General features: G+C 42.1%; 1 protein-coding gene across 1 annotated transcript in view; it reads left to right on the top strand.

The window, feature by feature from the left end:
• The window catches only part of PREP (prolyl endopeptidase), a 187,548-nt gene that overhangs the window by 166,665 nt on the left and 4,585 nt on the right, over window positions 1-16,298 (top strand). Inside the window, exons 12-14 of the mRNA XM_024755306.1 lie at window positions 177-313; window positions 1,479-1,573; window positions 4,842-4,973. Coding sequence (XP_024611074.1) covers window positions 177-313; window positions 1,479-1,573; window positions 4,842-4,973 — 364 coding nt within the window. The remainder of the gene's footprint in view (window positions 1-176; window positions 314-1,478; window positions 1,574-4,841; window positions 4,974-16,298) is intronic.

Here is a 16,298-nt window from a genome sequence, read left to right as displayed (position 1 = left end):
GTCTCCATAAAAAGTGAAATATGCTTCACCATCAACTAGCCCCTTAGTGGTACTGGATTTTCACTGTGCTACTCAACAGCTTGAAGCATTTACTACCTGTCTTTTTCCCATGTAAAAGCATGCAAGTGTTTACTCAGGAATGCTAAATCTAGCTGTTCTGCTTTCTTTTGTTCTAGATTTTCTACCCTAGCAAGGATGGTACAAAGATTCCAATGTTCATCGTGCATAAAAAGGGCATAAAATTGGATGCCTCTCATCCCGCTTTCCTATATGGCTACGGCGGCTTCAACATATCTATCACACCCAACTACAGGTAAGCGTGGCACCTCGGAACTTCAGCGTGCATCTGATCTTCTCCAGACAGTGAGGAGAAACCAGAGACTGGTCTACTGCCTCTGCACCGGAGCCCCATCCCCTTGGCCCCCACAGGGGAACCTGGATCAAAACAACACTGATTCCTGAGCAGATCTTACCTTTGTTCATTTGTGCAACGAGTATTCGTTAAGCCTGCTCTGTGTTGAGAAGTGAGACGAGTAAGGAAGTGTCCTTGGAAGTGTCCTTACACCATTTTCGTCCCTGAACCAGTGGATATGCTGGTAGTTTCAGTAGAGACCATCCGAGGTATAGGAAAAATGTTGAAGAGAGGACCACATGGGTGTATGGTCTGATTACCTACCTCAAACTCTCCTTTCCTCCGATCTTCAACATCCAGGAAATCAGCAGCCAGACCATCTTGAGCCTCAGGTTGCAGAAGCCCACAGTTTCCCCAGTTACTAAAAGGAAGAGTGAATAAATTTCAGACATAGTTCTCAAAGCAAAATTAATTTTAGTTAACAGCAAACGGAAAAATAACCTCACTCAGTACTGTTAGGGTCAGAGTGGAACGAGAAGGAAGAAACATAAAAGCCAAACTTTCTAAAGAAGCTTTGTGCTATAGTTTCTTCTGTTTATTTCTAGAAAACATTCTCTAGCCCTGGGCACTCCATTCTTATTTTCTGGTCTGTGTGCCTGATCTCCTCTACCTCTCTCACACCTAGTTTCGACGTCTAAATTTCTGTAAAATCTGTTTAAAATTCATATTTCAGAAGGAACTTTCTCTTTTCCAACTTGAACAATTTGGAGAGAGATACTGGGAGAGATGGTAGCAGGGGCTTTTACCGGGTGTGTAACAAGCACAGCACCATTCATACCAGGGCTGTGTCACGTGGGTGGCAGTATTTTGGTTGCCAAGACAGTTGTTTAAAATGAGGTATACTGAATGCTCCTGAAAACGTACGAGCTTTGCAGTTAATCACTAGTCAGAAGTTATAACATTTCACTTAAACCGAGCAATGTAGAAGTACTGGGCTTCCATGTAGATGACAGCACGTGCGGAGCATCTTCAGGGCTATGTGGGCAGGTGCGGGTGTGGTGGAGGAGGACAGCGGCCCTCACTGGGCACAGGTAGTGGCAGGTTAACTGTTTTTACCATTTCTCAGTGTGTCCAGGCTCATCTTTGTGAGACACATGGGTGGTGTCCTTGCAGTGGCCAACATCAGAGGAGGTGGGGAGTACGGAGAGACGTGGCATAAAGGTGAGGTATTTTCTCCGCAGAAACGCAAATATGGCATAGCCCAAGCCGAGGGGATTAGGGGCAGAAAAGGATGCTTCCAAACACATTGCAGACACCATTCCCCCTTTCAATTTAAACAGCTCAGTCTTTTCAGTTTATTTTCCTTTGCAGTCTGTTTTAATGAAGGATACCTCTTTCAGATGCATCTCCTACATACCATAATCAGGTTTTTTTGTTTTTTTGTTTTTTTTTTAGCAATGTATAGGGTACATTTTTATTTATCACTGTCAGAAGTGAGTCTGGGGGATACTTTTGGTATTTATTGTGTCTCCTTCTCCTGTTAGCCTGGCTTTTACTGTTTAGCATTACTGGCTATCTCAAAACAGACTGCAAAAACAGGCCATTTTCTCTTAAAAGAAAAGAGCACTCCAAAACAGAGCTTTCCTAGTCCCAGTTCGGGCATCTTTTGCTTGTTTTCTCTGATCTTCCCAACGTTGCTAAGAAATAGCATCCTCCTGGTGTTGCTGCTGGGACCCTAATAAAACCTGCACGTGTTAGATAAACACAAGGACACAGTCATTTTTCTTTTCTGGTTTTAACGGTTTCCCTGTTCTCTGGCCTCCTGAAGCATGTATTCTAGTTGATTGAGGAAACTGCTCCTATATTCAACTTTATTCCCCAGATTATCATTCTTTAAAAAAAAATTACGGCAATCTTTATTTTTAAAGCCCCATCTCTTCCTTTTCTCTCTATATGGAGCACACCCCGTCTCCCAGGCTTTTGTGTATCTGGAATGCATAGACTAACCAATAACTTGAAGAAGATATTCTTCCCTTACCTTATTCCTGTGTTTGTGGGAGGAGGGTGTGGGAAGCCCCTTCACTCCCACCGGCTCCCTGCTTCTCCCCTCTCAACATCAGGCGTCCTGTGTAAGACAGTCTGCGGGCACGAGGGCGGCCCCCAGGGCTCAGGCTTGGCCAGCAGCACGTGGCGAGGAGGCTCTTCTCCCACAGCAGGAGCATCCGAGACCACCCTTGGGATCCGTACACCCACTTGTTCTTCTCTACCTCCTAAGGCCAAGGCTCTGGTTTTCTGCATCGATCAGATCAGCAAAGATGAGGGTAGATCTGTAAAGAGCTTTTTTCATAAGCACCTGTTAGATGTCGGGAGGCAGGAAAGGCCCAAGCCTAAATCCTCGGTCTTCGGCATGCACCCCAAGGACTGATGTCAGACAGCAAACTATTTGAGCATCTTAGCGAGAGTGAGTGTCCCTAATGAACACGTGGGCCCCCAGCCTGCCAGCCGTCGTTGGGCCAGCTGCTGCCGGTGTCATCCTTGGAGGCTTTATTGATTGTCACTGTATTTGAAACAGCATAGAATTCATTGTATAATTTTGACCTGGACCTGATATTAGAGTTTAATTACACTAAAATCATAGTGATATCTTACTGTGATAGTAAGAGATGACTAAGATAGGGGGAATAAAAGTAAACTCTCTACACACCTTATGTTGGATGTACATCCCAAATCCATATGCTAAGTCTGGACCCCTTGACTCACCCAATTTCCTGGTTAAAAATGTTTAATGTACACACTTAAACACCCACCTGCACGGACTCCTGACCCAGCGGCCTTCTCCTCAAAGAACCCAAGTTCTTCGCCATAGAATTCCTCTGGTCCTCAGGTGTCCACCATGCTCTGGTAGGGAAGAGTGCCCTTGGTCTTGGTCATCTCTCTCATCTCTGTATTAATTATAACCAAGTTATTATCCAGAAGTCTTGGGGGGTAGGAAGCTAAAAGTTGATTACCTCTGTTTAGACTGATCATAAACTTTCTCCTAATTTAGGCAGTGAAAGGGCCTGAAATGGAACTTTTCTAGTTAGACCCTAGCATACTGAACCTCGATAAATCTAGATTTCATTCTGTTAATTGAGTTTAAAATGTAATGCTCTTCAAAATATTATTATTCCTGGAAACGAAGTAATCCTAGCCATCTTAATTCACCAATACTTTCTTATTAAAATCTTAATGACATGTTTTGATATGAAAAAGTTTCTTCAGTAGCGCTGCTTCATCTTTAATTGAATTTCTGCAAAAATGGTTAATCTCAAATATCTAATTAGATCTATGTCTGCTTTTTGTTCATTTCATCGGCAGTTATTTCAGACATCTGTTCCTTTGCGGGCATGACTTTGACTTTTGGCCTTTACTTTTGGATATTACAAGGCCTTACAAATGTTCCCCTCTTTAAGTAGTTTCTTTGTTTGGCTCTACACTGGAATGGCTTCTAGATGAGAGAGCCCAGATTCTCTGAGGAGATGCTTGAGATCCTCTTCAAGCTTAGAGAAACTAATGGGCTGCTCTGTGCAGCACCACGTCCCCACCTAATTTACCTAAGTTCATTAAGTACCCGTGGGCAAAGTCAGAGAGCTCCCTTCTCGTAATCACGTCCCCACCTCAGACTCCGGCAGAGAGGAGGGGTGAGAAGTGCACCTCTCTGCACAGAGCACTTCCTTTTTTTTTTATTAATTAATTTTATTTTTGGCTGCATTGAGTCTTCGTTGCTGCGCACGGGCTTTTCTCTAGTTCTGGTGAGCAGGGGCTACTCTTCGTTGCGGTGTGCGGGCTGCTCATTGCGGTGGCTTCTCTTGTCGCGGAGCGCAGACTTCAGTAGTTGTGGCTTGGGCTCTAGAGCGCAAGCTCAGTAGTTGTGGAGCACGGGCTTAGTTGCTCTGCAGCATGTGGGATCTTCCTGGGCCAGGGATCGAACCCGTGTCTCCTGAACTGGCAGGCAGATTCTTAACCACTGCACCACCAGGGAAGTCCGCGCAGAGCACTTTCATCTTCCCAGGGAGGGGACAGTGCACTCATCCCCATTGTAACATGCTGTGTGGAACTCGAGGACTGGACTCTGCTCTGGGTCTTGGGTCAGTTTTGAGTCCAGCTCCTCCCAAGACACAGGTTCTTTTTGTTGACATGCTTTCACATTTTCATTCTCATGGTCGTCTGACGTCGTAACAGATCATCTCTTCCCTTTGGGGCATTTGCCTTTTTTGAAAAATACAAAGGCACCATATGGATTAGCAGTTGTGGTACTGATGATGGATCTCCACAATGCGTAACAAAATTTAAATTGAGGCATTTTTCTAAATGTAGTGGTAGTCCATTGTGTTTAAGTTGATCAGTAGTTGAAACTATGCCCTATCATCATTTGAATTCCCCTTAGGTTAAAATGTGATTTTTTTTCCTCTTTTGTTAATTAACTGTCTTTCACTTTGGCACATTGTAGGTGGTATCTTGGCCAACAAACAAAACTGCTTTGATGACTTCCAGTGTGCTGCTGAATATCTTATCAAGGAAGGTTACACGTCTCCCAAGAGGCTGACTATTAATGGAGGTTCAAATGGGGGCCTCTTAGTAGGTGAGAACTGGGTTTTTTATTCATTGTACTTTACTAGTTAACTCTTGGAGTTTTCAGATACTTTGGCTCATGGATGGGAGCAGTGGTACAGAAAAAGCAAAACCCATTTGTATTTGGGCATCTAATTAATGACATTTGAAGACACAACTACTGACTCAACTCATCATAGCCTGAAAAGCCCTTCCTCCTCCCTGTTCTGAGCTCTATCGGACTGGACCGCAATTCTTACCCTTCCCTCTCCCGCTCCCCACAGACTGGACCCACAGGTCTCTAGGGTTCAGTCAGCACATGACTGAGCCTAATAACACACCTCTGACTGTGTTACCCAGAACTTGTAAGCTGTGATCACCACTAAACACTTGCTGAATACCTATGCCATGGGATGCTAGATGCTGTGGGTTCAGAGAAATAAGTCATGAAGGAAAATGAGGTACATGCAAAGATGGATCCACAGCTCCATAGTCATGAAATAGTTCACAGTAATGTTCACCCTTGCTGAGCACCTTGCCAGGCTCAGTGCTGAGCCCTTGACATGCACATGGCCTGGGAGATGGGGACAGGTATTATCCCCATTTTACAGAGGAGGACACTGGGGCACTGAGAGGTTGAGTAGCTTGCTAGTGTGATGGTAGTGCTGGGGTTGATGCTTAGCACCGTGGCTTTAGATTCTGCTCTTTTAATCTCTATGTGGCACTGCCTCTAAGTGGATTTTCCTCATTTTTGGCAGTTAATGAATTTTTACTTTTCTTTTCGTCTCTCAACAGTACTTAACATTGTAATGAACATTTATAGTGGTCCTGAACTTTGCTTGCTGGGTCCTACATCCAGTGTCATTAGGATGAGGGGCCGTTGTACAAATGGAGAAGAGCAGAAATAGACTCAACCTAAAAAGCACATGTGACCATTTTGAGCTTTCAATCCACTGTTGTCAGGGGATCTTGTCACATTCACTCTGTTTCCTTGTCTTTGAAATTTACTGACTTGTGTCAAAAACCTGAATTCCTGTCCTTATTACTTCTTTACCCCAATGGAATATAGTCTTGGAAAAAACATTTTCCCAGGGAGGTAAAATATATATATGTCCAAATAATTTGTTTAAATTTGGAAAGGGTAGAGATGTGGCCGAGATGGCAAAGTAGGAAAACCCCTGAGCTCACCTCCTTCCACGGGCACACCCAAATTACAACTATTTACAGAACAGCTATGTATGAGAACAACCTGAAGGCTAATAGAAAAGATTCTCCACAACCAAAGATATAAAGAAGGAACCACAATGAGATGGGTAAGGAGGGGTAGACCCACAACCTCGGGCAGGCAAACCACAAACGGGAGGATAATCACAATCGCTGAGTTCCTTCCCAAGGAGAGAGGGGTTTGAGACCCACATCAGGCTCCCCAGTCCAGAGGTCCTACACCAGGAAAATGAGCCCCTAGAACATCTGGCTCTGAAGGCCAGCGGGGCTTACTTTGATGAGAGCCAGAGGGCTGTGGGAAAGAGAGACTCCACTCTCAAAGGGTGCACACAAAATCTCACATGCTCTGAGTCCTGGCACAGAGGCAGTCATTTGAAAGGAGCCTGGTCAGATTCCCTTGCTAACCTTGAAGAGCCTCCCAGAGGGGCAGGAGGCAACTGGGACTCCTACTGGGGACACAGGTGCTGGTGGCAGACATTTTGGGGAACTCATTCTACCACAGGGACACTGGTGCTGACAGGCACCATTCTGGATCCTCTCTCTGGCTGTTAGCACTCCACCACCAGCAGACTGGCACCAGCTCTGGTCATGCAGAGATCAGACCTTGCCTGTCAGCATGCCCAAAGTAGTTGGCCCTGCCACAACACAAGGGCCTGTGCAGCCTACATAGGAGGCACCCCTAGAGCATGTAACTCTGGTCACCAGAGGGAAGTCTGCTGCTGGGCCCTACAGGATATCACCTATATTAAGGATACTTATCCAAGCTCAGAAAACATAACCAACCTACCTAATACACAGAAATAAACACAGAGAATTAGGCAAAATTAGACGACAGAACTACGTCTTAAACTAAGGAGCAAGATAAAACCCCAGAAAAAGAACTAAGCAAAGTGGAGATAAGTAATCTTATCCAATAAAGAGTTCAGGTAATGATTACAAAGATGCTCAACAAACTCAGGAGAAGAATGGATGAAGACAATGAGACATTTAACAGAAAGAAAATATAAAGAAGAGCCAAAAAGAGGTGAAGAATACAATAACTGAAAGAAGAAATGTACTAGTAGGAATCAACAATAGATTAGATGATACAGAGGAATGGATCAGAGACCTGGAAAACAGAATAGTGAAAATCATCCAAGCTGAACAGAAAAAACAATTCTAAAAAATGAGGATGCTTAAGAGACCTCTGAGACAACATTAAGCAAACTAATATTCACATTTTAGGGGACCAAGAAGGAGAACAGAGAGAGGGGCAGAGAACTTATCTGAATAAACAGCTGAAAACTTCCCTAACCTGGGAAAGGAAACAAACATCTAGGTTGAGGAAACACAGAGAGTCCCAAATAAGATGAACCCAAAGAGGTCCACACCCAGACACAGAGACTCTTAAAAAGAGCAAGAGAAAAGCAACTAGTTACTTATAAAGGAACTTCCCTGGCTCTAGAAGCAATGTTAAAAGGCCTTCTCTCAGTGGAAAAAAAAAGACCACAACCAGAAAGATGAAAATTATGAAAGGAAAAAAAACTCATTAGTAAAGGTAAACCTAAAGATAGTAGATCAGCTACTTACAAAGTCAGTAAGAAGTTTAAAAGACAAAGTAGTAAAATCATCTATATTCACAACAGTAGTTAAGTTGATACACAAAACAAAAAGTTTTAAAATATGACATCAAAACATTAAATATGGCAGGGGGAATATAAATGCAAGATTATTAGAAAGCGTTCAAACTTAAGAGATCATCATCTTAATCGCAAAGATATATAGGTGGTTATGTGTGAGCCTCCTGATAACCAAACCCAAAAATCAATAGTAGATACACAAGTAAAAAAGAGAAAGTAATCCAAACATAACACTAAATATAGTCACTACATCACAAGGGAAGAGAGCAAAAAAGAAGGAACAAAAAAGAACTACAAAAACTACATAAAACAGTTTTTTTTAATGGTAGTAAGTACATACCTATCAACAATTAATTTAAACGTAAATGGACCAAATGGTCCAATCAAAAGATAGAATGGCTGAATGGATAATAAAATAAGACCCAACTATATGCTGCCTACAAGAGACTCACTTCAGATCCAAAGACAGACACAAACTGAAAGTAAGGGGATGGAAAAGGATATTCTATGCAAATGGAAACAAAAAGGAAGCTGGGGTAGCAATACTCAGACAAAATAGATTTAGACAAAGTTTGTAACAAAAGACAAAGAAGAGCATTACATATGATAAAGGGGTCAATACAAGAAGAGGATATAACATTCATAAATATTTATGCACCCAGGAGAAAAGGGAACCCTCCTACACTGTTGGTGGGAATATAAATTGTACAACCACCATGGAGATCAGTATGGAGGTTCCTTAAAAAACTAAAATAGAACTATGATATGATCCAGCAATTACACTCCTGGGCATATTTCTGGAGAGAACCATACTTCGAAGAGATACATGCACCCCAGTGTTCACTGTGGCAGTACTTACAATAGCCAAAACACAGAAGCAACCTAGTTGTCCATCCACAGAGGAATGGATAAAGACGATGTGGTACATATATACAATGGAATATTACTCATCCATAAAAAAGAATGAAATAATGCCATTTGCAGCAACATGGATGGACCTACAGATTGTCAGTGCAGTAAGTCAGACAAATATCAATATGATATCACTCATATGTGGAACCCCCCAAAAATGATACAAATGAACTTGTTTACAAAACAGAAGCAGATTCACAGATCTCAAAATCAAACTTATGGTTACCAGAGGGGAAAGGTGTGTGGTGGCAGGGATAAATTAGAAGTTTGGGATTAACAAATACACACTACTATATGTAAAATAGATAATCAACAAGGACCTAATGTATAGCACAGGAAACTCTACTCATATTCTGTAATAACTTATATGGGAAAACAATCTGAAAAAGAATGGATATATGTATATGTATAAATGAATCACTTTGCTGTACACCTGGGACTAACACTGTAAATCAACTATAATATAAAATAAAAAATTTAAAGTTATTTATGCACCCAACATAGGAGCACCTAAATGTACACGGCAAATATTGACAGACATAAGGGAGAAGTCAAGAGTAAAACAATAACAGGGAACTTTAATAACTCTACTTACATTAGTGGATAGATATTCCAGACAGAAAATCATTAAGGAAATACTGGCTTTAAATGACACATTAGATCAGATGGACTTCAAGAACATTCCACCCAAAAGCAGCAGAATACACATCCTTTTCAGGTGCACATGGAACATTCTCCAGGATAGAGCATGCTAAGCCACAAAACATGTCTGACTAAATTTAAGAAGATTAAAATCACATCAAGCATCTTTTCCAACCACAACAGTATGAGATTAGACACCAACTACAAGAAAAAAAACTGCAAAAAACAAACACATGGAGGCTAAACAATATGCTACTAAACAACGGGGTGGGGGGGTCACTGTTAAAGAGGAAATTTAAAAATACCTGGAGACAAATGAAAATGGAAAAAATGATCCAAAATCAATGGGATGCAGCCAAAGGAGTTCTAAGAGGGAAGTTTATAGCATTATAAGCCTGCCTCAGGAAACAAGAAAAATCTCAATCTAACCTAACACCTAAAGTAATTAAAATAATAAAGATCAGAGCAATAATAGAGACTAAAAAACAATAGAAAAGATCGATAAAACTAAGAGCTGGTTGTTTGAGAAGATAAAAAGATAAACCTTTTACCAGACTCATCAAGAAAAACAGAGAGAGGGCCCAAAGAAAATCAGAAATGAAAAAGAAGAAGTTACATCAAACACCACAAAAATGCAAAGGATCATACGAGATTACTGTGACTAATTATACAGAATAAAGTGGACAATCTAGAAGAAATGGATAAATTCCTAGAAACTTACAATCTCCCAAGACTGAATCAGGCAGAAATAGAATGTATGAACAGACCAATTACCAGTAATGAAGTTGAATCAGTAATATTAAAAAAAAAAAAAAAAAAACTCCCAGCAAACGAAAAGTCCAGGACCAGATGTCTTCACAGATGAATTCTACGGAACATTTAGAGAAGAGCTAACACATATCTTCTGAAACTCTTCTGGAAAACTGAAGAGAAAGGAGCACATTTGAACTCACTTTACAAGGCCAGCAGCATCACCCTGATACAAAAACCAGACAAAGACATCACAAAAAAAGGAAATTACAGGCCATTATCACTGGTGAACACAGATGTTAAAATCTTCAAAGTATTAGCAAACCAAATTCAACAACACATTAAAAGGATCATACACTACGATCAAGTAGGATTTATCCCAGGGATATAAGGATGGTTCAATATCTGTAAATCAATCAGTGTGATAAGCCACATTAACAAATTGAAGAATAAAAACCATATGGTCATATCAATAGATGTGGAAAAAGCTTTTGACAAAATTCAACATCCATTTGTGATTAAAAACTCCTAGCAAAGTGGGTATAGCGGGACATACCTCAACATAAGAAACGCCGTGTATGACAAGCCCACCACTAACATCATACTCAACAGTGAAAAGCCAAAAGCATTTCCTCTAAGGTGAGGAACAAGACAAGGACGCTCACTCTCACCACTTCTATTAACATTGTATTGGGAGTCTTAGCCCCAGCAATCAGACAAGAAAAAGAAATAAAAGGAATTCAAATTGGAAAAGAAGTAAAACTGCCACTGTTTGCAGATGACATACTATGTATAGAAAATCCTAAAGATGCCACCAAAGAACTAATAAATGAATTCAGTAAAGTTGCAGCATACAAAATTAATATACGGAAATCTGGATTTCTGTACCTTAAACTATCAGAAGGAGAAATTAAGAAAACGATCCCATTTAAAATTGTATCAAAAAGAATAAAATACCTAGGAATAAATCTCACCAAGGAGGTGGAAGACCTGTACACTGGAAACTGTAAGACACTGATGAAATTGAAGATGACACAAATTAAAAGATGGTGCCATGCTCATGGATTTGAAGAATTAATATTGTTAAAATCACCCTACTACCCAAGGCAATGTACAAGATTCAGTGCAGTCCCTATCAAAATACCAATGGCATTTTTCACAGAACTAGAACAAACAATTCTAAAATTTATTTGGAAACACAAAAGACCCCAAATAGCCAAAACGGTCTTGAGAAAGAAGAACAAAGCTGGAGGTATCATGCTCATTGATTTCAAACTATACTACAAACTCTAGTAACCGAAATAGTATGGTACTGGCACAAAAACAGACATATAGATCAATGCAACAGAATAGAGAACCCAAAAATAAACCCACACATACATGGTCAGTCTAAAACAGAGGAAGGAAGAATATACAGTGGGGAAAAGACAGCCTCTTCAGTAAATGGTGTTGGGAAACCTGGACAGCTCCATGCAAAAGAGTCAAACTGTACTGCTTTCTCACATCATATGTGAAAATAAACTCAAAAAAATATTTAACTGTAAGAACTGAAACCATAAAACCCTAAGAAAACACAGTACACTCTTTGACATTGGTCTTCACAAACTTCTCTTGGGTATGTCTCCTCAGGCAAGGGAAACAAAAGCAAAAAACAAATGGGACTATAACAACCTAAAAAGCTTCTGCACAGTGAAGAAAACTATCAACAAAATTAAAAGACAACCTACTGAATGTGAGAAGGTATTTACAAACAATCTATCTGATAAGAGGTTCATGTCCAAAGTATCCAAAGAACCCATACAACTCAACATCAAAAACAAACGCAACTAAAAAATGAGGGCTTCGCTGGTGGCGCAGTGGTTGAGAGTCCGCCTGCCATTGCAGGGGACACGGGTTCGTGCCCTGGTCCGGGAGGATCCCACATGCCACGGAGCGGCTGGGCCCGTGAGCCATGGCCGTTGAGCCTGAGCGTCCGGAGCCTGTGCTCTACAACGGGAGAGGTCACAACAGTGAGAGGCCCACATACCCCCCAAAAAAAAGAAATGAGCAGAGGACCTGAATAGACATTTTTCCAGAGGGGACATACACATGGCCAATAGACACATGAAAATATGCTGAACATCACTAATCATCAAGGAAATGCAAATCAAAACCACAGTGATACCACCTCACACCTGTCAGTATGCCTAGTATCAAAAGGACATCAAATAACAAGTGTTGACAAGGATGCAGATGAAAGGGAACCCTCATGCACTGGTGGGAATATAAATTGGTTACAGCCACTATGGAAAGCAGTATGAAGTTTCCTTAAAAGTGAAAAATAGAACTACTGTATGATTCATCAATTCAACTTCTGAGTTTTTTCCCAAAGAAATCAAAACCACTAATTCAAAAAGGTAGGTACCCCTATGTCCACTGCAGCATTATTCACAGTTGCTAAGATATGAAAGCAACCTAAGTGTCTATTGATAAATTAATGGATAAAGGAGGTGTATAATAATACATACAGTAGAATATTACTCAGCCATATAAAAAAAGAATGAAATCTTGCCATTTGCAAGAACACGAATGGACCTAGAGGGTGTTTTGCTAAGTGAAGTAAGTCAGACAGAGAAAGACAGATACCATATGATTTCGCTTATATGAGGAATCTAAGAAACAAAACAATTGAACAAACATAAACAGACTCATAGATACAGAAAACAAACTAGTGGTTGCCAGAGGGGAGTGGGGTGGGGAGATGAGTGAAACAGATGAGGGTGATTGAGAGGTCCAAACTCTGTTAAAAAAATATCACAGGGCTTCCCTGGTGGCGCAGTGGTTGAGAGTCCGCCTGCCGATGCAGGGGACACGGGTTCGTGCCCCGGTCCCGGAAGGTCCCACATGCCGCGGAGCAGGTGGGCCTGTGAGCCATGGTCGCTGAGCCTACGCATCCAGAGCCTGTGCTCCGCAACGGGAGAGGCCACAGCAGTGAGAGGCCCGCGTACCACAAAATTAGGTGTATAATAATACATACAGTAGAATATTACTCAGCCATATAAAAAAAGAATGAAATCTTGCCATTTGCAAGAACACGAATGGACCTAGAGGGTGTTTTGCTAAGTGAAGTAAGTCAGACAGAGAAAGACAGATACCATATGATTTCGCTTATATGAGGAATCTAAGAAACAAAACAATTGAACAAACATAAACAGACTCATAGATACAGAAAACAAACTAGTGGTTGCCAGAGGGGAGTGGGGTGGGGAGATGAGTGAAACAGATGAGGGTGATTGAGAGGTCCAAACTCTGTTAAAAAAATATCACAGGGCTTCCCTGGTGGCGCAGTGGTTGAGAGTCCGCCTGCCGATGCAGGGGACACGGGTTCGTGCCCCGGTCCCGGAAGGTCCCACATGCCGCGGAGCAGGTGGGCCTGTGAGCCATGGTCGCTGAGCCTACGCATCCAGAGCCTGTGCTCCGCAACGGGAGAGGCCACAGCAGTGAGAGGCCCGCGTACCACAAAATATATATATATATACACATATATATATATCACAGAGATATAATGTACAGATAACATAGGGAATATAGTCAATAATATTTAATAATTTTGTGTGATGACAGATGGTAAATAGACTTATCATGGTGATCACTTTGTGATGTATAAAAATACCGAATCACTGATTTACACCTGAGACTAATAAGTTTTAAGTCAGTTTTAAGTCAGGTATACTTCAATTTAAAAAAAGAAGAAAGAAAGAAATGGAGGGACTAACCTGGCGGTCCAGTGGTTAGGACTCTGCACTTCCACTGCCAGGGGCCTGGGTTCCATCCCTGCTCTGGTCGGGGCACTAAGATTCCACAAGTCGTGTGGCTTGTGGAAAGAAATTGAGAAAGGAGATGGATAATATTCTTAAATACCGAATAACTACAGATTTGATTTGTTCACTCGACACATATTTATAGAGCACCAAGAAGTGCTGGGCATTTTTCCAGATACTGGGCATATGTCAGCAAACGAAAGAGACAACAGCTCTGCCTTCTTGGAGCTTTTGTTCCAGTCAGAGGAGGCAGACGATATGCCCCAGGCCAGCAATGGGCCCCGGAGGCCCATGTCTGTGGCTGGGCACAGAGAGCAGAGGAGAGAGATGGGAGCGGTTAGGGGTGGGGGGAGGCCAGAGCAGGCAGGTCCTCGTGGCCCGTGCAGAGAGCATGGTTTACTCTGTGAAATGAGAAGCCTTTGGGGGAGTTTTGAGCAGAGGAGTGTCATGATTTGACATGTTTTTTTTAAATCGGGATCATGCATTGATCCCGTTACTGTGTTAGGGTAGACAGAAGGGGAGGCAAGGGCAGAAAAGCAGGAGCCCAGGTAGGTGGCTTCTGTCCCAGGGAGAGAAAATGGTGGCTTGGACTTGGGTGTGGCGATGGAAGTAGTGAGAAGTGGTCTGATTCTGGGCATATTTTGAATTTGAGCCAACTGAATTTGCATATGAATTAAATATGAAGTGTTAAAAAAAGAAGAACTAAGGGTGAATCTAAAATTTTTAATGGGAAAGGACGTTGAAAATACCATCCGATTTCAGTAGTGGGAGAATTGTGTTGTAACTTACTGGTTCATCCAATAAAACTCCATTTTATTTTTGGAGTTTTATATTCAGGAATTCATTTATGCCTTTTAACAAACTAGGTCCTTTAAGGGACCTTCAGAGATGGAGTTCCTCCATCAGGATGCCGAGATGCTTATTAAAAAGAACAGTTTCCAGATTCCTGCGCCTCCCACCTCTGAGTGGGAGGAAAGGATCTGCCGGGGTAGGACTCAGGTTTCAGTGTCATGAATAAGCACCGAATTCAGAGCTGGGGTGGGAACAGTTTGTCGTCAGAGGCAGCAGAAGTCCACATCCCTTGACTGACTCCTAGTCATGCCAGCTTTGATCTTACTTCCTCCCAAAGCCTCCCCAACTTCCGTACTCTGGCCTACGCCCTACTTCCATAGCACCCGTATTTTCTCAACAGTAGTGACTGCCACACTATAATTGCCTGTTCACTTCTTTATCTTTCCCACTAAATTATTCACTGACATATGCCCAGGCGTAGTGCCAGGCACATGGCAGGTGTTCAATAAACATTTATTGAATTTTCCAAAAAATAAGTTTTTAAGTGTACAAAGAAGAATATTCTTACAACAGGACAAGCAGGTGTGTTAACATCGGTTAGAGCTCTGAGCTGGGTTTTAGGCGCTATTCTGCTTTGGGCTGTATGAGCCGTTTCTGCTCACAACATTTCTGATGCCAAATGTGGGAAGGGGGGCATACCACGCCAACCAATTCTCCAACTCTCCATACACCAACTAGGTGTCTTACAATTCAGTGCAGTTCTGACAATACCCAGAGTTAGCACAGACCCAAAAGGGTGAGGGCTCAGTCCCATAGGACTGCCCCCACTGCAGACACCAATCACAAGTTCTGGACCTCCCGTACTTCTGACTCACAGCTATAAATTGGGGGTTCCCATGTCCCCCTCCTCTTTCCTTACATTTACCAGTTTGTTATAAGGGATAGAACTCAGCAACAGTCAGATGGAAGAGATGTATAGGATAAGGTATGGGCGGTGCATGCAGAGCCTCCATACTCCCTGTTAGCACACCACCATCCCAGCACCTCCCTGTGTTCACCACCCTAGAAGCTCCAAATTTCATTGTTTGGTGGATGTTATGGAAGTTCTATTATGCAGGCAAGATTGATTAAATAAGTAGCCATTAATCACTAACTTGATCTCCACCCCCCTCCTCTGCCCAGAGGTCAGGGGTGGGACCAGAAGATCCAATCCTCTAATCACATGGTTGGTTCCTTGGGCAGCCAGCCCCCATCCTGAAGCTATCTGGGGACCCACCAAGACCCATCTCATTAGCATGGACTCAGAGACGGTTGAAAGGGGTTAGTTATGAATTATGAGAGACACTCCTCTCACCTTATCACTCAGGAAATTCCAAGAGTTTTAGGAGATCTGTTCTAGGAACTGGGGACAAAGAATAAACAGGTATTTCTTATTGTGTCACGATATCACAGGCTAGTTTTCAGATCCTGAACAAGTTCGTTAACCTCCTGCATTACCTGTGAAAGCAGCTGGGGATGGGAGGAGGGGACACAGGTTTTACAGAAAGCCCTAGAGGTTTTCATATGTTCTCCCATTGAGATTCACTTTGAGGAGTAAATCTCTACTACTGATGACAA

Source organism: Neophocaena asiaeorientalis, unplaced genomic scaffold (assembly GCF_003031525.2).
Source record: "Neophocaena asiaeorientalis asiaeorientalis breed wild unplaced genomic scaffold, Neophocaena_asiaeorientalis_V1.1 scaffold105, whole genome shotgun sequence".
Taxonomy (NCBI): Eukaryota; Metazoa; Chordata; class Mammalia; order Artiodactyla; family Phocoenidae; genus Neophocaena; species Neophocaena asiaeorientalis.
Note: the sequence above shows the minus strand (reverse complement) of the source record. Positions and strands in the feature narration are given on the sequence as shown.